The sequence below is a fragment of the Hippopotamus amphibius genome, chromosome 4 (assembly GCF_030028045.1).
Source record: "Hippopotamus amphibius kiboko isolate mHipAmp2 chromosome 4, mHipAmp2.hap2, whole genome shotgun sequence".
In the NCBI taxonomy this organism is placed as follows: Eukaryota; Metazoa; Chordata; class Mammalia; order Artiodactyla; family Hippopotamidae; genus Hippopotamus; species Hippopotamus amphibius.
This window is the reverse complement of record NC_080189.1, coordinates 18616223-18640025: the sequence shown is the minus strand read 5'-3', so window position 1 is coordinate 18640025 and position 23803 is coordinate 18616223. Positions and strand designations below refer to the sequence as shown.

Here is a 23803-nt window from a genome sequence, read left to right as displayed (position 1 = left end):
TGAGGCCACATGACCCCAGAGAACGAAACAAGGTACCACACACTTGTGGCTTTGGGACGATTACGTTGACGAGACCTCTGTTTTTAGTTCATCTGTGCTAAAAATCAAACTGATGGCAGTCAGCGGAGCTGAAGGAGTGCGAAAGTTACCTGTGATGATGGCTGGGTCTGTCCAGCTGCCAGGGCTGTCCCAACTCAGGCTGTCGGAGGTGGCAGTGTTGGACGTTGGTGCACTGTGGTTGGCGTTGGAGGGGGAAGAAGAATTGGGCAGTCCACCAAAGTTGATGTTAATGTTGGGTAGAAGTGCCCTTAGCCCGTCCTGCCATTCCTTCATATTTAAACTCTCTACAGAACTGCTGTTGTCTGGGAGATTTACCAACAAAAAAATGAAAGATAAAAAAAAAAAATAAAAAGCTGACGTTAGAAACATATGTTGTCCTTTAGTGGTTAAGCGGGAGGAGAATTATTCTTTCTTTATTGAGCATTTAAAATGGGTTGTCCTAGCAAGATAAACTTGGTTAGGATTTTGTTTGTGAGCTCAGAGCCCCTGAAATAAGTGAGGAAAAACTTGCTTAAGGGTCAGCAGAGGGAGCTTCTTGTCCTTCTTACAGACTCTTCACCATCTGTATTTGTAAGTCAATAATCCAGTGTAAAGACTCAATGCTCCAGAGCACAATTTAGTTCCAGCTACATTGTGAAGTTTCCGTTAGTGGGGCATCTAGCCAGCTGAGCTGATTTATGCTATTTAAAAAAAAGCAGCAATCCTGTAAAGTTCAATATAGGAGCATATTCTGAGCCCATTAAATGAAAGAAAAGTCATTTTATGAAGAATAAACATAAGCATATAGAAAAAGAAAAATAATTAAGTTCCTCCTGATTGTAAAACTGATCATGTATTTCAGAGGAGAAAGGCAGTAATGAATAGGCTTTTGAATATGAAAAGAGCATTTTTCCATTAGTCACAAAGGCCAAGGAGGCAGGGATGAAGCTACCTTTTAGATGGACTCATTTCCAGCAGTCTGCCCACTCTATTCTTACAGTTCTACCCATCATTTAAAACACAAGTCCTGGAGTCCTACTGTTAGTTCTCTGGTTCTATTTGTAAATAGCATCAAATGTGATAAGACACTTGAGATAAAAAGCCTTTCATAAATTGTGACTAAACTCACTTGATCTACTACCATACAGAATCTACATGGTATATAACTAACTGGTTGTGGAGGAGGGGAAGGGTACTACTTAAACTAATTGTTTTATTGAAAATAGGATAGGAGGTCAAACTACCAAGTGCAGTTTTTGAGCACAGAAAATTATTTCTGGTCCTACAGAACTGGTGAGCAATCACCATTAATGACGATGATGACGACATCCTATCAGGTCGGTGCTATTTAGTGAACTTGGAGTTTTCTTTTTATAATGTTTCCTTTGCGCCAATCACTAACCTATGCCAAACTATAATATTTCTGCAAGTGACACTTAACCTTATTGACATTATTTATAAAAAGACAAAAAACTACAACCAAATGCAACAAAAGTCATCTCTGAATTTACGAAGATGAAGGCAATCTATACCATACAGACTAGTCAACAGAAAGGAAAATAAATTCTTCAAACCAAATTTCAGTTCACAATCAGTGCAATTTCCTAAAGCTCAGCCTTCTATTTGCATCCTACCTGACACCTGCACTCTGTTGTGCAAGTCACAAAGCACTCTCATAGTCCATTACTATTTCATTTGATCTTCATGTTGTGAGGTAGGAAGAGCAGGGGGAATAGTGTGCATTTAACAGATAAAGAAATAAACTCTAGAATAATTTGCCCAACTCACATAACTTGTATAGTCAAGACGAAACCAAGACTATTTATTTTATATCTATATAGACTACTGATTGGCTTTTTAATAGGTAAAATGTTTAAGGCAAATCCCAGGGGCCTGTGACACCCATGATAAAAAGGAAGCAAAAAAAGAAACACAGAAACATTATAGTATGCCCATCAGCCATGACTAGCAGGAGAAATATTTCACTAAAGGAGCAAACTGGACTTTGCAGCCAGGGGGAAAAAAATTCTAATCAACAACACAATCATCAATTTCCCCCCAGTTCCAAACTCATGAGGCATTAAAAAGATCACACTAAAAGTCCTAGAATACCCTCAATTACAGGAAGGTTTGGTAGCTACGGTACATTCTAACCTTTAAAGTAGTCACACTGTCAGACTGAATAAATTAACTTGTTTTCAATTAACCAAAAACTGGACTCTAAACAAGGAAAACTTCACAGGAGGGAAATAAACTCTGAAAAGAAAGGTGATGTACAACCATGTGGGAAAATTTTAAGGAAGACTAATGCTCTTGAACTTTAGGCAGCCAAAAATCAATAAGAAGCCTATGCAGATGGTTTGAGGCTCCCTCTTCCACTGCACAGGGAAAAAGAAAAAAAAACCCGTAACTTAGTAAAACCCATTTTATCCTTACTTTTACTTTACATTTAGTGAGACCTGGAGCTAAGGAATTTTGCATTAACAGAATAACATTTGCATTTATATAAAGTTTATCCGAAAATTAGTATTACAGTAAAATCAAAAGACATTTGTTCACAGGCAGGGGATATATGGGAACTCTCTGTACTCTCTACTCAATTTTGCTGTGAACTTAAAATTGCTCTAAAATAAAAATTGATTAAAAAAAAGATATGTTTCTCTGATTTTAGGCAAATGAAATCAAGCAAGAGTATGTTAGCCAAAGACATTCACAAATGGCACATGATATAGAACCAGTGAGAAACTTAGATCCTCCCAGGTGAACTACGATTATAAGATACCTCGCGAAATAAATCAGCTGGTTTACAATTCTTACAGTCTTGCCAAAAACAAAGTCATGTGCCTAGACATCTTGGGAGCCTGATAGCATGGATGGTTGGTTTACAGTGAAGCTGCGAGTGTCACAAGGAAGTGAACTGACGTCATTAGCTCTGGGAATGGGACCACCATTCTAAGTAGCTTACAAGAAGAAAAGTTTTCTTCACTGTTTTCTCTGTTATTGCTGTGCCAAGTATTGGCACAAAGAAGGGACAAGAAAAAGGAAGACAGAGAAATCCTAACCCCATCAAAATTTCAACAGCCACACTTGAAATCACCTCCTTTACCTCCCTGCCCACCCTCCCACCCCACCTCTGACCCAAATTTGTTTTGGCTGAGAGGGCTTCTGGTAATTCCATTACTTTCAGTACATATAGCAGGGTTGATTAACCTCAGCACTATCGACATTTTGGACTACATAGTTCATTTCTCGTCATGAGGGGGCTGTCCTGTGCACTGCAGGATGTTTAGCAGCACCACTGGATGCCAGCAGCTTGCAGGCACAACACCCCCCACCCCCGCCCCCACCCCCAGTCTGACAATGAAAAATGTCTCCAGACATTGCCAAATGACTACTGGGGGTGCGGGTGGGGGTTAAAATCATCTCTGGTTGACAATCACTGCACAAAGGAAGTTGATTCCTTTGTTTCTAGGGCTCTAAATAATTCTACTCGAATATACATTTCCTTTTAAATAGTACCAGGACAGGACACCTGGATGCAAGCTGATGCAACTTCATTTTCCTTTATTTATATAGGACTTCACACTAGCATACAATTCACTGTGTACAAGTCAGTAGGTTTCATGGAGAAAACACTGGGCTGAAAATTGCAGATGGACTGTGTAAGGCAAATGTAACTAATATAACCTTGAGCATATAAGTCTCTTAATATGCCAGGACCCTGCTTCATAAGTAAGATAACATCTGCTTTATTCTCTCATAAGGATAAAATAAGAGAAGGGAGAACAATTTGAAGTCCACTTACTACTTGATAAATGCCTAACAATTCTTTTCTAATACTTAATACTGAATAGACAGTAGTTTCCAAAAAGCCACGATAAGATTTCTCACTTGCCAGGAACTGGCTCTGTACACAACAGTCTCCTCCTAGGAATGTGGGGATAATACTCGGCATTCTCACAGAGGTACTGTGTAGTCAATCTAGCTAATAACCCTTCTCACCACCAACACAGTACAAAGACAAATAAGACATGAGAAAGCCCTTTAAATGGTCCATAAGCAAACTACAATGAAAATCAAGCCACTAAACATATTTTACACTAAGTACTCATTTTATTTTTATTTAACTAGTAGTAGCATAATACACTAGGGAAGGATTGTATACTTTTAAAGGATTGCTAATATGCTTAAATGTTTTATGATGTTAAAAAATTAATTGTAATTTATAATTTACAAACATGTACAAAAACACTACTTTCAGTTCTAAATAATTTGAGGGTAGGAGAGCAGGTGAAGTTGTAGCAGTTTTATTTTTCAGAAGAACTCAAAGACAGAATTTAAAGTACTTTCAAGATGCCATATACCACACTCACATATTCCATTGTGTAGGAAGTACCAGTATACTTCAGTTTACGTAGCTCGGAACACATTTTATTAAAGAAGAAATTACGGTTAAAATTCCGCCAATATGCTGGTAGCCTAACACTCAGTCCGTAACAAGTCAATCATCAGTGCACTAAGCAAGCTGACAAGTCTAGTTTTTAGCAACAATGGCAACAACAACAAAATGTATGTGTTAAGGTTGCCAAGATAAAAGTCAAAGCAACTACTTACTGAATGCCTACAGTGTGCAAGGAGGACAAAGCCCTTAAGCCATGACTCCTGTTCTCAAGAAGCTTAAAGTCTAGATGGTGAGACAATGCAAATATGGGAAAAGTTCAACAATCACTATCTGAAAAACCAGCAGAAGAAATGTCATGGGGTTGTACATGATTAACAAATGCTACAAAAGTTTAGTAAAAAGAGAGGCTAGTTAGGCGCATGTGTGGAAATGTGCTGGTGGGTGAACAAGAGTTGCAGTCTTTCATTCATGGAGTTAAGTTCATGGAGTTAAATTCATAGATGCCCCGCGCCTAAAAAACCCACGACAGGTTAAAGCTATCTTTTGTATTTTTACAAAACACTAAACTAGTCCAACTACTTACTAGGAAATACGCACAGACACATTTTATAAGCAATGATTATATTACAAAATAAAATTAAGCTGCGTCTGACATCAGGTCTTTCAGAGAAAATCATAAAGCAGGAAAAGATGAATGGCTTAAGCAAGAGCTCACATTATAGCGGCCAAGTGGATTTCTTTCCTTTCTGTTCCTCAGATTAACGGCAATATATTATTATAAAATGTAAAACTTTGCTACAGAGAACAAGACTGTGGAAAAATCTGTTCCTTATGGTAAGTTGTCACTGGTGACAAGCCAATGAGTTTTTCTGGCTTGCATGAAGTCTGCACCTAAAAGAACAATTTTCAAGTTGGTTTCAAAGAATGCAAAACCACCTCAGGAGTGACTGTGGAGGAAGTTAAGGGGACAGGATAGTAGGACACATCCCCTCCCACCTCCTGATTTCATCTATTTCCATTTTAGGGTAGCACGTAAGATTGCATCTGAAAAACAAGGTCTGCTAAGAGGGAAGACAGAAGATCTATGTATAACGACAACATGGTGAAATAAAACACACTTAAGGGGGAACTCTAAAATAAAAGGCTATTCCAAGTTTTGTTTCTTCTAATACAATTCATACTACCATGTCAGGATTTTGTCCCTGCTTGGAATTTTACCCCTACCTTCTTTTTGGTACCCCCTCCACAAAGTCTTTTTATTATAAACTAGTTACACGTAACTACAGTTGCAAATCCACCAATTTCTCCACTTTCATATTTGGGCAGGGACAACTGGCCCACATATTCGGCCCTGCTTCTTAGGCTGCTGCATTCCCAACTGCAGTCCCTAGGACCAGAGACCTCTTATTTCAAGTTAAATTTCTGTTAGCAGTCTACCCCAACTGGGAAGTTGTCACTGAGAGTTACAGTCACAAAATATTCCTAAAAGAGTTTCTTCTGATACGGGGATATGTGTATAAAAACAGATGATTGAACTTGGTGTACCCCCCAAAAATAATAAAAAATAAAAAAAATAAAAGAGTTTCTTCTGCTCTTCAGTTTTTAATCCTTATCTCATGGCTACTCCCCAAAGCCTCAATCTTCAATCTGATCTTGTTTTCTAAAAAGCTCTTACTTCCTTTTCTTCACTGCTGTCCTCTACAGTTCAAAGTCAAAGGCTGCTTCCAATAGGCAGGTTACTTAGTGAGACAAATCTTTCTTGGTACAAGGGGCTGTCCATCAGAAATCTAGTTCTCATTATGGTTAATTCTTGCCAGACTTTCAAATATTCAAGCATTTTTAGGACACACAGTACAGCCTGTCTCGGCCACTCTACCCATCACTACAATCTCCCCCACCCCCAGCACTGTTAGATATTAATTCCTATGAGTTTGGGGACAGAGTCCATCTCCACCAGTATATGACTTCAAGAAAGCCTAAACTTTCTCAAACTTCAACATATCTCTAAGCAACTCAAATATAAATGAATTATGCTTGTCCTATATGTAAAACAAAACTTTAAAGAACACACAAAATTTCTCCTATCAGAACTTAAAAGAAAGCCTTCATGATATAGGCATGCTGTTCTTTATTTAATAGATCTGAAAGTAGAGATTAAACTAAGTGAAAATTCTAAGAACTCAAATGAAAAAGAGTTCTGAGAACAGAAGAATTTGAACAAACTATTAACAAAAAACAGTCAAAATTTATTCCCACTAGCAGAAGAAAGTAGAAATGACATAAACTGGAAAAGAGAGGCCTTAAGGATCATCTAAATATGATTTAGGCTTTCTGAACTGTCTTTATTTCCTGCCTTTCTTCTTGTCTAGAATGCTTTCCCAACCTCTTCAATTAATTTTTACTCAATCTTGCAAAAGTCCAAGTCTTCCACTCAGATCATTCTGGGTGACAGCACTGTGGTCTGAACTGCACTCATGTCACAGCACACTATGCTGTAACATCCAGTATGTACACCCTAAGGTGTACTTACATTTTCTCTCACAACTCAACTGAAAGGCCTGCAAGAGGCTATTTTACATACTCTTGAACACACAGCTCAGTGTCTTAGAAACTTGATGTGCTTCAAGATATCTGCTGAGTCAAAGACCCAACTTGAGAGCAGCTGAAAAATCACTTTCCACAAAAAAGCCTATTTAATTCACATCTGTATAATGCTATGAATCAAGCCATTCTCTCAAAAGAGATGCAAATCTTTCTGAAAGCAGGAATCAGCTAAATTTGGGGGCCCAAAAGGCCTCTCTGAAGAGGCCACTAAAATGTTTTCAATAGTGCTTGAGATGCCAAAACACAAGCAAATATAATTTTAAAAATCCAATGCACCAAAATAAATGAGTGCTTTTTTAAAAAGATATTCTAATATTACGTGTACATGATAGTAAACAGGTCTATTTAGCTATACTCTATCCATTTTTCTACTCTAGACACTATTCATTCACTCACCATGCACTTTACGTACCTGATTACCTTAGTACCAACAATCCAATGAGCTAACTAGTAGTTTCATTTTACAGATGAGGAGACTAAGTAGACTCTGGTAGTTTATGTAAGTTCAAAAGTGTTGAAGTCAGTAATCATATCCATTCTGACTCCAGAGTGTTTGTTCTCACCACCAAGTACACTACCAACCAGTCCATGTCCTGGCAAGACTCATGGGCCAAGAGAAGGGGTGGCAGACATATTTAAATAACTACACCACGTGATAGCAAGTGCTGTTCTGCTAGGAACAAAGTCCTGTGGGGCACGAAGAAGAAAATGAACAATTCTGCCATTCTGCATGCAGGATAAATGATGACTGGAGAAGCTCAGGGGAAGAAAAGCTGTTACAGAAAAGGGAAAGGGCATTCCATACAGAATAGCAGCAGAAGCAGCTAATCACAAAACACAGTAGGAACACTGCACAATATATGTAGATATATTTTATACAATGTGTATTTTTCTCTTCTAGAATGTTTCTAGATGTTTGCTTTACGAAGGATCTAAGGAAGCAAAATCTATTAAAACAAACAAACAAAACCAAAACCCAGGAAAAAATACCTATGGAAAGAAGTTTGTATATAAAACTGCATATAAAATGAAGAAAAAGTAAACTTAAAAAGGTAATGCAGGGCTTCCCTGGTGGCGCAGTGGTTAAGAATACACCTGCCAATGCAGGGGACACGGGTTCAATCCCTGAGCCAGGAAGATCCCACACGCCTCAGAGCAACTAAGCCCGTGCACCACAACTACTGAGCCTGTGCTCTAGAGCCCTCGAGCCACAACTATTGAGCCCACGTGCCACAACTACTGAAGCCCACGCACCTAGAGCCTGTGCTCCACAACAAGAGAAGCCACCACAAAAAGATGCCCAAGCAACACAACGAAGAGTAGCCCCTGCTCGCTGCAACCAGAGAAAGCTCGTGAACAGCAACGAAGACCCAGCATAGCCAATAAATAAATAAATAAATAAATAAATTTTTTAAAAAGTTAATGCAAAAGATAAATACATTCTTAGAAGCACTATAAACTGGATTACATGGAACCAAGAAACAGAACTAAACGATGGGGGGACCAAAATCCAATATAAGAAATCTATAAAATCTGAAATTGGAAGCTTGCAGGAAAGCATTTAAAGTGAGCACAAAACTGAGAACTATGAAAAGTCCTGTGAGGACATCCAAGGATGATCAAGGGAGCTTAACATCCAGGAGAAGATACACAGATCCACTGGAATATGATTTCACCCAATTAAAAAAATGCAGAGACATGGAGAATGTCAACCCCCCTGACATCTCTGAGATCTAAATCTGCCAGAAGAAAATAAACCTGATAAAATTCACCTCCTGACCACCCCTCTTTCCCAAGTTGGAAACAAGGAGGGAAAATTTTATTCTGGACTTCTCACCATCAAAAAACAGATTGGCTCTTGTGAACATATATAGAAGCCCTAAGAGTATGTGACATAATTTTAGGACTTCAAGAAGCAAGGAATGAGACTAACTAGACTGAGTTCTTGGATGGCTGGCATCCTGGCTACTTTTGCAATCACCACAGTCTATTGCATTCACCTGTTTATATATTAGTTTTTTCTACTAGACTGTGAGCTCCTCCAGAAAAGGGCCTTGATTTAATCCTCTCTATATATAGGGAATAGCTCCTGAATCTGAACCTCAAGAGGTATTTAATGATTCTTAAATGAACAGCCCTGAACATTTGCTTCTGGGTTATTTTAGGAAACATCTTTCCAAAGAAGGTTTAAAAAAAAAAAAGAAGGGTAGGTCAGGGTGATCCCATGGTTATAGGTGGCAGTGATTCATAGGCCATAGAAGATGCTAAAATATGAACATTCTGACTATCCAATTAATAATTCTAATATGGAAAAGAAACAGGTGAAATCTAAAGAAACCAGTTCTTGTGGAGAGAGAATCTCATGGGATAAGATGTGAAAAGGAAAAAAAAAGCTTAGAAAAGATAGAGTTATGTAACCTACCTGTAGATAAAAGTATTATAATCCTTGAGGATTAAAATCAGAATTCATAATGACCTGAAGCTTGTGAAAAATGCTCAAGGCAAAAAAAAGCGCTAATTTTGGAATAGGAGAAAATTAGGAAAAGCTACTGCTCAGCCTGTCGAAATGTTAAGTCCTGATCTATGTGGTTCCATCTTCATTTTGCTTCCTTCCATCTTCTTTGTAAAAGAGCATGATCCTCAAACCAGAAACGACAGATTAAGCAATGTGGAAAGAGAACTGTAAGTCAAAACAGATGCAAAGACAGTAAAAGAACATCTACTCAATTTAAATGAGTTTAAAATCCCTAGGTGCAAAATGGATTCTATCCCAGGGTATTAATCCTAACAGACATCATCACAAAACCATTGTGTTTTTTGTTTTTGTTTTTCAATTTTTTTTTGAGAAAACCATTGTTAAGGGACTTCCCTGGTGGCGCAGTGGATAAGACTCCATGCTCCCAGTGCAAGGGGCCCGGGTTCGATCCCTGGTCAGGGAACTAGATCCCACATGCATGCTACAACTAAGAGTTCGCATGTCACAACTAAGGAGCCGGTGAGCCGCAACTAAGAAGCCCGTCTGCCACAACCCAGCATAACCAAATTAAAACACAAAAACAAAAACAAAAACAAAAGCTATTGTTAAGGGAAGTGCCGGGAAAGGAAGAAAAGGCAGACTCTAGAAGCTACATGCTTATAAAATGAGTTCTTGGAAAAATTCTGAAACAGAAGCTGGATGATTTCTTTAGAAATGAGTATGACAGGTTTAGCAAGCACTGCGCTATTGCTTGTGTTTGGGGGCAGTTTTATATGTAGCATTTTGGCTAAAACCTCAGCTCCTTTCCAAATAAAATACACAGGAAGTTTAACTTTGAGGTAGAACAACAGTCATGGAGGCAGCTTCTACTGACAACTGTTTTCCGCAGGAAATGTCCTCCTTCTAAATCCTATGGATGTCCTATGGAGGACATCCTAAATGTCTTCCTTCCAAATCCATTTCCTTTTTTTCTTCTGTTGCCTACCCAAACTCAAAGATTTGCAGCTAAACTCCATTTCCATCCCACTGACACATCAATCCCCTAAAACAAATGGACTAGAGTGATCAATGAAAGCCAAAATGCATTTCCATAAAGAACCAACCATATCAAAGTAATTTATTTCTTGGACAGGCTTTCTAGAATGTCATTACTATAATACATTTTGAATTCAGCAGTTTCTGGAAAGTTTTCTAATGGTAACCTTTTGGTGTAAGATAGTAAAGTATAGCATGGATGCCAGCAGTGTTTAAATTGTCACAGAACTTAAGATACTGTGTGTTAGCCTGAAAGTTCCTGAGATAGTGCTTGTCTTACCTTTGACTCCATGCTTTTTATTATACTTAACAAACCCACAAAGTTTATTTAAATAGGCAAACAAGAAGCCAACTCTAGAAATGACAGAATCAATAATTAAAATTACAACTATTCTTAAGTTAAAATTCTTAAATTCACACAAATGTTATTAATGTTACTAATAACATTTATCTATCACTTTATAATCACATTCTTCCATAAAATAAACTTGTGAGATGGTGACATACAAACAGGGTACACTCTACTACATAAAAATTTACCACGTATACATTCAGATATTTTTAAATGCATTAGGAAAGTGTAAGATGGAAGAGATCTAACTAACCAGTCATGTGTATGAAAAAAGGTTTAGTGGTTTTACTTATATCATTTGATGCAACAACTGGGTAATGGAACTTCTGAAAAGGTAATATTAAGACCATGTAAATAGAGGTGAAATGTCTAAATTAGCAACCATATGACATTGAGCAAATCACAAATGATAACCACTCAGAGCCTCAGCTTTCTCATTTACAAAACAGAGATAATACCTACGCCACAGGATATTTTTATAAAAAGACTATGTAAACTATAAAGGAATATACAAATATTAGTAAAAAGAACAGTGTTAATGAAAAAGTAGATTATCTAATCACGTCTGGATTATTAAAGTATGAGCTTCATATTATAAGAAAGGCATTCACTGTCACGTCAAAATATGTGTAGAGGAGAAATGGACTACAGAGAGAACTACAGAAACCATGTTAGATATGAAAAGGTTAAAAGGACTAAGGATGTTTCATCTATGTCTAGAAATTACTAGACAAGTGGAAACTGCCTTCACATATTTGACAAGTATAAATGGGAAAAAGATTTTGGTTTAGCCAAGAGAAAAAATTCTTTAACAATTATAAGTTCCCTAAAGAGAGCTCCCTACTTAGGAAAGTATTAAGTTCCCCAAACAGCTCTTCATTATCCACGGAGAGTTCTGGAAAATAATGTATGTATTTATAAAGACCTTCTGAATTGTGTGTGTATGTATACATATATATGTATGTGTGTGTGTATATATATATATATATTTTGAGTATCACAAATGAGAAATTGGAGGTAAGAAAAGTATTGGTTAGGTGAAATTTTTTAAAGTTTGTGGGTGTGAAGGGAGGGAGCAGGGTGGTCTTGGGAAAATAAGGATCAGTCAAGAGCTGAATCTCCTGAGTTCAGAGGTAAAGAAGATAGAAGAGAAGGACTAGTCATTGAGTGGTGAGGGGAATCTTAACACTGAACTGAAGGCCACAGTTCAACCAAGAGGTAAGATAATTCATGTGTAAACAAATCTGATTAATGTAATGTCTCCAAAAGTCCAGATTTAACATAAAGCAGATTCAGATCCAGGCTTTGCAGGCCTCCAGAAATAATGAGACACTAACATCACTCTCTCAACCATGAGTTTTCATTCAACAAACACTTACTGAAATCTGCTCTGTATCATTTCCTCTGGGCTTGATGCTATATTCTGCTCCCTAGAAGTCTTGCTGCTCTGCTTGTTTCATATTTCTTCAATGGATCACTGCAGTTCGGCTATTCTGAACAAAGCAGTGATAGCTTTTGATCGTTTAGTGTCAATAAAATATTTTTATGGGAGTATTATTTCCTCACTCGGACCAAAGTATTTTGCTGCCTATGCAGCAAATCCCCATACAGTTATATGTCTACTGAAATTTCTAGGACTTCTGATGTTCATAATTTTCCAAATTAAAAGATTTCTAAGTTTTCTAAAAGTGTATTAAAAACACTAAAGCCAGTTTTTACTCCATTTGATTACACAGCTCACTTTTATTCTGACAGTGAAGATCAGTCTCATCTTTTCCTGAAAGATGGTTCCCATCTTAAGGGTTTATATCAAAGACACAAAAATCCCTCAAAAAGAAGACTAAAATTATCCATGCTCTGAAATATGATTTTAATTGACAAATTCTTCATAACCCAACTATGAGCTTTATTTTTTAGAAAATATCCTTTTAGGCATTAAAATAATCATTTGCTTTGTTTCTTAACTCCAGGAAAAAAAATTATTTTAGGAAATGAAGTAAATTCCTCATTATTATACTAAAACGAAATGAAATAGATATGGGTATAGTCATGGTAATAAACATCTCCAACCCAACAGACCAAGCATACATCTTTCTTCCTTACTACTATTTTCACAAACCAGAGATATTTGTGAAAGTTTGTTTTGAGGTTGTTTTATAAATAAACATTTGATTTTTCAAAACAAGAATGTAAATTTGAAATTTACTTATTTTTCAGTTATGTGAAATGTACAATTAAAAAAAATAAGACTATCTTGCTTTTTTTTCCTCCTTACTATTTATTCATGGGGAAAACAGAAAAATTTTTTGCTTCCAATTTTCAAATTATGCCTCAATTTAAAAAGAATTAGTCCTAATAAGACTGCATCCTTTCCAAACCTACAAAAGATGACACTCCTGTGGAGGATAGCGTTTCAAAAGGCCTATATGCTGATGAATTTTAAGAGCTATATGTTTACCATCAGTTCACTAAAGGGCCTTAGTTTAAAAATCATTTTTAAAATATATGTTTTTAAGTGTTCATCCTTAGCTATGATTTATTACAGTTCAATTGGAAAAGAGTACCAGAGATGGTCTTGACAGAACCAATTCTCAATCAGTGTTGAAGAAAGGAAAGCAGGAAGGAAAGAGGGGAGGAAGATCAGATGAATACAGTCTTAAATATAAATTAGAAAATACAATTCCTGTTTCACCATATCCTGGAGCTTTATACTGAACTAAAATGAACATTTTAGGGAAAAAAATTAGTTCTACTAAAAATCACACATATTTGTGAAACACTGAATTTTAGTAGTATTGCCTACAATATAGTTTTAAAGAGCTAGAATAACTTAGAAGTAGGAGAAAGTGAGTAATACCAATCTTACAATGTCAAAAGCTACCAATTCGACGTTTGTTACTCAATCTACTGCAAACCCAGACTGTGCTTTCTGCTTAAATGTGCTGTTTAGATTTTAGAAAGAGAGAAGAAAAAAATTACATGATCATTTAAAATCAAAAGCTAGTTTGGAAATAAGACTGGCTACTGAGAAGGAAATTGGGAGGTAAATGATCATAGAGATTGAGTAAACACTCAGTGGCCTGACAGAGCACTTTCTTCTCCTTTGAAAAAGGAAAATTCAGGCCTGTCAGAGATCCTATAGGGGAATCACACAGGTGGTGCACATTAAGATCTAGCCAAGACCTCCCCCTCTAATTGTGGTAAGTTAGGTGGAGGAAGAAACAATTTCTTCTTTGTCCTGGAGGAAGAAACAATTTCTTCTTTGTCCTGGAGGAAGAAACAATTTCTTCTTTGTCCAAAGAAAGAAAAAGAAACTGGATATAGAGGTGAGCACAAGCTATGAGAATAAGACCCATGATGGTCAAGAATTAAAACCTGAAAGCATATTATAAAACAAAGGTTGCAGGACTGCATGTATTTATTTGGAAATTATGTATGATCTTTATTTTAGTAATAGGCTTCATTCCAATTACCTACCATTTAAAATACAGATGAAGTTTTGCAGCACTGACTACACTAAGACTCAAGAAATGTCATTCCTATCTGGGACTTTGGGTCTGGGTAAGACTACGGTTAGGTTAGTTAGTGAATGTTAACAGTTTAGATGTAAAAACAAAAACAAACCCCCAAAACCCATACCTAGTAGCAAATCATACCCTGAAGTGAGGGATGAGGGAATAGGGCATACACACATATATCAGTAATCCATAATCATAAATGTTAATAAATACTTGTACTTTAATAGAGAAAACATAAATGAAACAATGGTATATAGCCCAACACTCAGCTTAAGGCCAATAGGAAACCTTCCTAGTTTGCTGATGAAGTCATAACCCAGGGCTTCCTTTACCTTTAGCTGAATACTCAATTTATAGACATAATAAAGGAAAAAATGAATGGCTTCAGGGTGTCAGCCCTCTTGCAAATGCCAGCATATAAAATGACGTTTAAAAACATCCCAGTAATGTTCCAGATCACTATGTTCTGCTCCGTAGACACATTATTTCAGTACGTAAGACTGTAACAGAGTATAAATGCTAGTATAGTCTTTGGGAAGAGATCTCACCATATTAGGAAACAGCGCTAGGCTACAAAAGTTGATTGCAGTCAGCATTTCTTCTTGGAGATGATGATGGTATTATCAACTTTAAATCCTTGCGGAGCTTTCCCTCTTTCATTATGCTGAAAACAATAACCTCCTTGATTGAAAAAAAAAAATCAGCAGATATGCTATCATTTTACATGGTGTAGCATATAGTAGCTCTTCAGAGATGAAACTGAGATCCCCCCTTTAGTGTGGGTGTAGTACATCTTGGTGCCATTACTGTAAGAATTTTTCTCATTCTGTAATATTGGAGATGTCACCAGTCTAGTGGTCATGCATGTTGATCCTTAAATGCTCTTTGGCACTGCAGAAAAATCCTGGGTAACTTTAATTTCACCTCTGTTTTACTCTACTTTGGTTCTGACATCTGTATTTATTTTAAGTCTACATTAAGAGTACCTGCAAGGTTACAATTTCCCCCCACTAAAGTTACTCCAAGATCACTGGGCCACATTTAACAAGGCTGTTTTAACAACTTACAGGATCTGTAATAACAGTTGCCAGCAGATAGACAATTTGAAAGTCTTCATTATTTGCGCTGATATTCACAGTTGAAAGCCCTTGACTTGTAAGAATTACTATGATAAACTGTAAGACACAACAAAGTTTAGAGAACAGATATATTCTGACTCTAAGTTTTCTTTCTCCTTGAATTACATATACGAAAGCAAATTCAGATGGTGAGGGCTAACAAAACTTGCAATTGTTAGAATGTGATTATGGGCAAATCATAATCCTTCTGAGCCTTGTTTATTAATATCATTACTATTATTTGGTCTTTAAAAGGGGATCCTTAAAGACTGTATGTTTCATAGCTCTGAAATTTCATGATTCTAAAACATCTTTTTCTTCTTATTATCCTTTCCTTAGGTTTTCCCAAAGAGTATGACATGGGATAGATATGCTTAGTAGTGGAAGTGAAAATTAATGAGAAAAAGCTGTGAAATATTTGTTCAGATAAAGCATGACCAGGGTTGAAGTGGGCACCTGTATTGTAACCTTGCTGCATTTAAACAGGGTCTTAATTTTTTTAAGAAAAAAAAAAGTCAGAGAGATGGTCTGAGACTTTTTCCTCTGCCACATTCACTAAGTGGAGGATTTAAATGAAAATTACTATATATAAACCAATGTACATGCACACACTCAACCTCACCCCCAGACACAGGGCTAGGCTTATAGTTTACCCTTTGCTAAGGAAGCCTTTTCTTATGTAATGTGCTAATCAAATGTCACGAAGACAGAAAGACTATTATTACTACTATTCAGCAGCTGCTTTAAACATTTTTACCCAAGTCTAGATGTAGCTATTACCACACAGCACCAACAAGGACAGGCCAAAATTCTCACAGCCAGAGTGCGTTATTTATTCACTTTTAACATTAAGATAATTAAAGAACAGTCCTACTGGGCCACCAAATTGTACACTTTAAAGTATTTAATTGTATGTTATGTGAATTTTACCCTAAGGGGGCAAAAGGTGCTGGGTGCTCTAAAGGCTTTATAAATTATATGGAGGGGAAAAAAGCTTTCAGAGTATTGCTTTATAACAGAGCACAACAGTGGGTCTTAGGACCAAACAAGAGCTGGAACAACAAAAACTGTTCTAAGCACAGTATGTTCTTAGGGGTTGGGCTGGAGCTTCCAAGAACCTTGAAAATAACCATAAAATGTGAAGCAGGCTAAGAACAAAGTGAAGTCAACAGCTGCCTTATGAAGTCTGGTGTGAAGGAACCTGGAGAAAATGGATTGGTTCTCACGTACAGTAATTGCCAGCTGGTTCATGGAACTTCTAGGTACTTTTAGTCCAATTCTCAAGCAGCTTATGCTGCTTAAGTCTGCCTTCAATTCTAGGCACCTAATAGGTGTAAACTAGATTTTTATAACTCAAACTCAGGGTAGACTCTCTAAAACACAAGAACAGAGTAGATTCACCTTAGTGAATCTTGAATTCCCAGGAGTGATTCTTTAGAAAAAGCTCCTGGTTAAAGAAGCTGTGGTCTGGTATGCCTAACAACAGAACGTTGCTAAGACTAATATTCACAGTAGCAAAGCACATGGCAGTAAGGAGATCCAGGCAGCAGCGGCTTCTCAGTCCTCAACACGGTTCCACAAATATAGCATTCTTAAGCAGTGACTTACACTTAGAAGCATGATTGTTTTTAAATGTCATAGCTGATACCTCAGCTGACACATACAGAACAAGTCCATTGAACTTAAAAATATTTTAGTAGGAGTTCATTTAGGATTTTAATTTAGCCAGGAAATTAAGGGTACTTCCAAACTAGGCATGTTTGCTATTAACTGAATGAGGGAAAAAGAATGTTACATATCTGTATTTCCATCTCTAAGTTCAGTAATTTGTAGTTTGTGTCTATTTACAAAGCACATTCCCTTTTGGAGAAAACTGTCAAAATATTTTTGTAACCTGTTATAATGAAATTCTTAAGTTCTCTCTACTTCTTACCAATCTACTGCTTTTAATTCCAATTTTTCATATAATTAAAGCAGAATGACCTAATCCAACTAAGAAGGGATACTTTCCCTATGTAGGCGGAAAGTTGATTCTTTCCAGTCTGCACACAAACTTGGGAGAAACTAGTTCACACCTGTAATATGGGCTCCTCAAGCTACCCGATCCATCATACAGCATACCTACTCCCTCTGTCTAAACCTTTCATATCATAAGTAACACACTCACTGGGCATATGTACATCCATCCAATCCCATCTCTGGCTTTTCCCAGGCCTTCCCTTGCACTCTACGTTCACATCCTCCTACTGTGCTTTGAGGAAGCAATGTTTACTCCGCTGTGGGACATTTTCCTTTGGATTGCCTTCCACCTATAGGAAACATGATCCAGGTTTCCCCAAGCAATACATGCTTTCTACAATTCTCTCTCATACAGTCTGACTTCTTACTCTCAAATAAGGACTGGAGAGAAAGCAGGGAGAGAAAAGACCACAGGAGTAACGAAAGCTTGCCTTCTTTCCAACCTCCAGCCCTAATGTTAGACATCTATCTACCATCCTTTCTCTAGATCTCACTCATCATTTAGCATTGAGTGGTCATCATACTGACCACAGTCTCCTAATATGTCCTTCCCTTAACAATACTATACCTGTTCTTTGTCCCCATCAAAATCTAAAAGCAATGAACTCTCTTCAACACACTCCCACTGCTGGATATTTCCTGCCTTAGTGAACCCTTCCTGATCACAAGATTATATCAGTTTTGTCTTCTTAAATATCTTTGTGTCCTTTCCTTCTTCACCCTCTAACCAAACTCTCATATCTGCTTTGCCCACTCCTGATGCTCTGTGTTGAACCATTGGAACATACAAAATCATACACATCTGGACTTTAAAATTTTAAATTTGATCCTTATCTTGACTCAGCAATTCTTAAAATTTCTTTCCAACATACTTCTAGACTTATTCTCGCAGACTTAATTTTTTTTTTTTTTACAGGTTTCCAACTCCACTCTTTCATCCCCATTTTCTCACACAATATGTATTCACTAATTACTGATATGAGCACCTTCATCTATTCTCATTTTCCCTAATCTCACATTTTCTCTCCTAGATTTTTGGATTGTTTTTACAAATAACAAAGGAAGATCTATCCCACCTCTCTTAAGTTAAACTCATAACCTAACCTCATCTCAGGAGTTTATTTCCTTCCAGCACTTACAGAAGTTACTCTACCAGTTAGCCTATCTCCTCTTCCACACTCTCTATGTTGTCTTCTCAACTGACTCTTTATATATTTAGCTACCTCCCTTATCTTAAAGCAATGACTTCTAAGAGCTACCACCCATCTAATCAGCATCTTGTTTTTCTCTTCCCCTTTGTTGCTAAATGTCTTTGGTCAATGCTGCATCCATATCCTTGACATTTCCTCATGAATCCTAGAAATCTGCCTTCCATCTGTATCTTTTTATGAAAGTAATATTTTTAAAAGTCACTAGAGACTTGGCCAAACCCAAAGGCCTTTTCTGAGATCTCATTCCTTCTGACCTCTAATTCGTAACTTCTTCTCCAATCCTACTATTCCAGTCCAGGCCATGTTATTTGCACTGGTCAGCAATGACATACTAGAACTGCTTTCTAATTGGTCCTGATTTCAAACAAACGTATTACAGAATTAATCTTCTTAAAATGCTACAATCAAGTTATATCTTTGCCAAAGAACATACAGTTCTCTACCGCTGACCACATCCACATCAAGAATAAACTTTTCTTCCAAGTTTTAAAGGCTTTTGCACACTTATCCCATCTTCCTATATGATCTGTAATACCTCAGACGAATCCATTTCCTTACTATCCTTCCCTCCTGACCCTTAGCAGACCACTCTAATCTCCGTCCCCAATTCTTTGTTCAATCTGTTCCCTTTACTGTATTTTCCATTTCCATCACTTAATTTCAAGCCATCCTTCAAAAGCAAAAAGCCCCACACTTTTTATGAAGCCTTTCTCTGAATCTGCTCACAATAACTTCTTTCTCTAACTCCCATTTTCACTTTTGTATGAGCAAAGTGTCTGATTAGCTCACTAAATATTTCATGTGTGAATACCTGTATATATTACTACCATTTATTCAGTGCAAGGAGACAACATAGTAGATGTTCAGATAAAAAGACTGAGAGGAGAGAGATATAGCACTAATGGCAGAAGGACTAGCTTGAAACCAGATAACTGACTTGGTTATATTTTGTAGAAAAAGACACAGATATCATCATTTTGCAATATCACCTCTCTAAAAGAAAAAAAATTTAAGATATTGTGCTTTCAATTGTTATGATATGCATCTCTTAAGCAGATATGGGAAAGGTTCAAGATCAAATAAACAAAAGAATCCAAAATCTTACAACTCAATATAGGATAAAATGTCCCCCAGTTTTTATATATGTATAAATAACATGGTGGTCTTCATTTTGTAAGATTTCAATGCACCTGCAATTCGTTCCTTTCTCTTGGCTTTCTGAGGTAATGCCTCTGTGGGAGTAGCTCCCTATGTACCTGTATCACAGCAGAAGAGAGCTCTGTCAGTCTTGAAGGTGCTTGGAATACTGTACAAATAGGAGCCATGTCAGTAAAAATGTGCACACAATGTATTAAAGTTTTCTTTAAAAGAACATATATATAGGAAGCTGTACTTAATTCCCACAACACTAAGTAAAGAGTAAGACATGAGCATACACACACAAGTGAGAAATACATAAAATTAGAATAATGAATGTATGTCTCCCCTGTTAAAATTTTTTTCACTCTCTCCAAATTATCATATATTTTAAAATTTCAAGTATCAGTATTCAATACCCTTTCTGGCCACTGTCAGAACAATGAATAATGAAATGAGTCTGGACTGCTATGACTGTTCTTGTGGCATATATATCAAGAGTGACCCTACAGAAATAACTGAAATAAAACTGTCACTAGACTGTTATCCTTGATAACAGAATCTATACTTTATTCAGCCTTGTATCCCTCAAGATCTAGCTCAAGTCACTACACAGAATAGGCATTCAAATATTTAATTAATGCTTTGTTGAAATAAGAGGAGAGTTATACAAAAGCACCACCTGTAAAAACAAAATGCAACAGTAGAATGAAAAGGAAAGTATTATAAATCAAAAAATATTTTCTAATGGAATCTTTAAGAAAATAAAAAGAGGCACTTGACACGCATCATATGATCAAAGTCATTCAGCCCAGGTCTGTATCCTACAGTGGCACTAAGAACTACTGCTCTGAAATGTTTTTTTTAAAAGTTAACAATATAAAGGCACATAAAGTTTCCCTTGTGCATGACAGATCAATCATGCAGGAATTTATCAAAAACTAATTTGAATTTTTAGAATTTCTCATTTTTTACCATCATTTGGTTTCATCAATTTACTTGCTATGTGAAGCAGAACTTTCTTTTATGTGCTGTGTAATTTCTTCTGTGTTTTAGTATAATTAATTCTGACATTTTAAGACTTCACTTTTTAAAACCATAATATATATATTAAGTAAGCAAAACAGTGAAGCTTATTTTTTAGGCTTACAAAGTCTCGGAATTACAAAGTTCATTAAATGATAATCTTTGGCTAGTCCATGTGAAAATATCTAAGTTGAAGCCTAATTACCCAAGAAAGTATTTTTCTGATTATGGTGTGTATGTGGAAAGGGGGTGCTGGAGGGGAAGCAGGCGGAAAGACAGTTCTGGGCTCTAGCAAGTCTGGTAAACTACCTGATAGTTTTGTGGCAATAGCCAGGAATGAGAAAGGAGAGAGAGAGCTACCACAGGAAAGAAGCCTTGTTTAACAGGTGTATCTCTCAACACAGAGAAGTAAGTAAATGGGAGCTAACCACCTCTCATGTTTTTGTAAGAAGATCAGAGCAATGGAAGGCTTGCACTGAAGGCTAGAGAAAACTATACACTAGTAAGCCCTATTACAGGGAGCCTGAGTTTGTTCACAAAGCCCAGGAGCCTCAGCACCACAGGAGACATTAAGTGGATATCTTGGCCTCTTACAGCAAAAATGAAACCATAATCAACACATACTAAAAGACCTCATATTCAACACACGATAAAAGGCTTCTAACAAATCTACAATATTTCATTTGTATTTCCTAAATTTCTCATAATGCTATTCTATAAGTCACTTCTAACTAGTAGTTAGAGACTGTCATTTATGCAAAATTTTACAAAAATAATTTAAGTGCCTAGATAATTAGTTGTTTCTACACCCTCAGCTAACCAAATTGAAGGCTATCTAAGAAGAGATTTTAGCTCACCCACTGTACCTCAGGACAAAGCCATTTAACTTGTGTATTATATCTAACAGAAAGTTATTAGACTTTACACAGAGAGGTAACCCTGAAAACTCCAACTCCATCATGATATTAAGTATTAGCTCCTAATAAGGTATTTCATTATTATCATTATTACTATTATTATTTTAAATCTCTAGGCTCCCTTTTTTGGTATTCGTGCTACGCTTTTAATATTTTTTTTAAGTGAAGGCATATCTTTTATATCACAATTGTTTTTTGAAAATATCAAGAGGAGATCTGACTTTCCCCTTTCTTCTCAGATGTTTAATTTAGGCAGAACACACTCATGTTTTCTGAATCAGCTTTTGTCTAATGCTCAGAACTGAATTCAGTTTATTTTCTTTCATTACCAGCTTTAGAACTATCTCAAGAAATTGTCTATTATCCAAAAAATCACTTCACATTATATCCTAAATGAAGTATACCACTATTCTCTGTGATTCACTAAAATTACCTATGACAACTTACGTGGCCTAATTTTAGAGGATCCCCAATCTCTTCTCATTCTGGTCAGATACTTTTAATATAGTTTTATTATCACATTTCAATTGTGAAACAATGAAATTTCCAAACAAATATCCCACAGAACTACCATTTTTTCAATAAAAATGTCACACTACTATGGTTGCTTCTCACACACAATATTTACCCCATATTCAAGTTTCTGATAAATCAGCTGTAAGTTGAAATTCTGTTTCTGAGGCATTTCCCGGTATACTAGGCAGTGCATTAGAAAAAAGATTATATTGCATTTAGTCTACAATAATTATCTTTTAAGCGTCTCTATATAATTAACAACCATTCAAAAAAGAAAGTGCAAATGTGCAAATGAGAGAGAACAAAAACAGTTTCTAAACATGTAATGCATAATATAGGATATAAATCCATACAACTACAAACAATTGCTGACAACATCCTTCTGAGCATTAAATGACACCACCAATTTTGTTTTATATGTATTCTTTCTTCTCAAGTATTCAAAGAATGCAAGAGACATTATCTTCTTAATCCAAATTTTTCATGAATATATTAGGATATTACCATTTTTTCACAAATCAGAAAACAAGGAACTACCATTATCTTTGAATATGTTCAATAATAGAGCCAAAATAACAATTCTAGCTAATCTCATCTGGGATCTTAATTAGTACTACAAGTTTATTTGTGAGTTAAAAAATAGTACCACTCATGAGAAACAATGCCAAAACTATTATGCTAATAAATTGTGTTAAAGGCCTAATGAAGAAATACTTTAGCAACTATGAGTAACACACTAGTTGAAGGCATGAGGAACGTTTATACTGGCTCTTTTGGGTGTATACATTAAATGCAAAATCAGAAAAGAATCATGCAAAAATCCGGTTGCCCATGCAAGCACCCCAGAGTCTAATCCTCTCCTCTCAGTTCTGTTGTCAGGCCACAGTAGTGTGGAGACTTGTAGGCTGCTGTCCTTGTTGTAATGAATGGGAAGAGGCTGACAGTGGCATGGTCGAAACCTTCACCTCTTCTTCCCCTGTGGAAAAGTCAGTCATGGTCTAGTTATGGGTGACTAGATTTGTTAACAGTCCCTTTAAAAATGATTTCAATATCTGGAATACTGATACATATATAAAATACATGCGTAATGGCTGGAATGAGGGTGTGAAACAAGACATGAATTTTAAAATATAACCTTATCAAGTACCTAGAAAGTAGTTTCACTCTAATCACACCCTTAAATTTAATACTGTTTCAGATTTAAGAACAAATATAATAGATTTAGAATTATAAATATACAAAAAGGAAAAAGAGAGAGAGAGAAGACCAGGAAAGCCATTCTTTTCCAAGCCAATTGGACCCCTCATATATTTATTTACTTAATTTATTTTGGACCCCTTATATATTTAGACCCTCCTAATGCTAAGCAGTATTCTGTGAAAAAATTAAAACTAAATTCACAGAAGTGAAAACGTGATTTTTAAAAGGGAAAA

The 23803-nt window shown here is 36.3% G+C and overlaps 1 protein-coding gene across 7 annotated transcripts in view; it reads right to left on the bottom strand.

Moving 5' to 3' along the window:
• The window catches only part of CNOT4 (CCR4-NOT transcription complex subunit 4), a 141952-nt gene that overhangs the window by 1909 nt on the left and 116240 nt on the right, over window positions 1-23803 (bottom strand). For 3 of the 7 annotated variants that reach the window (XM_057730942.1, XM_057730944.1, XM_057730943.1), the window contains exon 11: window positions 150-362. The exons of 2 other annotated variants lie outside the window; for them this stretch is intronic. In XM_057730942.1, coding sequence (XP_057586925.1) covers window positions 150-362 — 213 coding nt within the window. Of the gene's footprint in view, window positions 1-149; window positions 363-20736; window positions 23347-23803 lie in introns of those variants that run through there. 2 more of the 7 variants (XM_057730947.1, XM_057730948.1) reach the window with 1 other exon arrangement.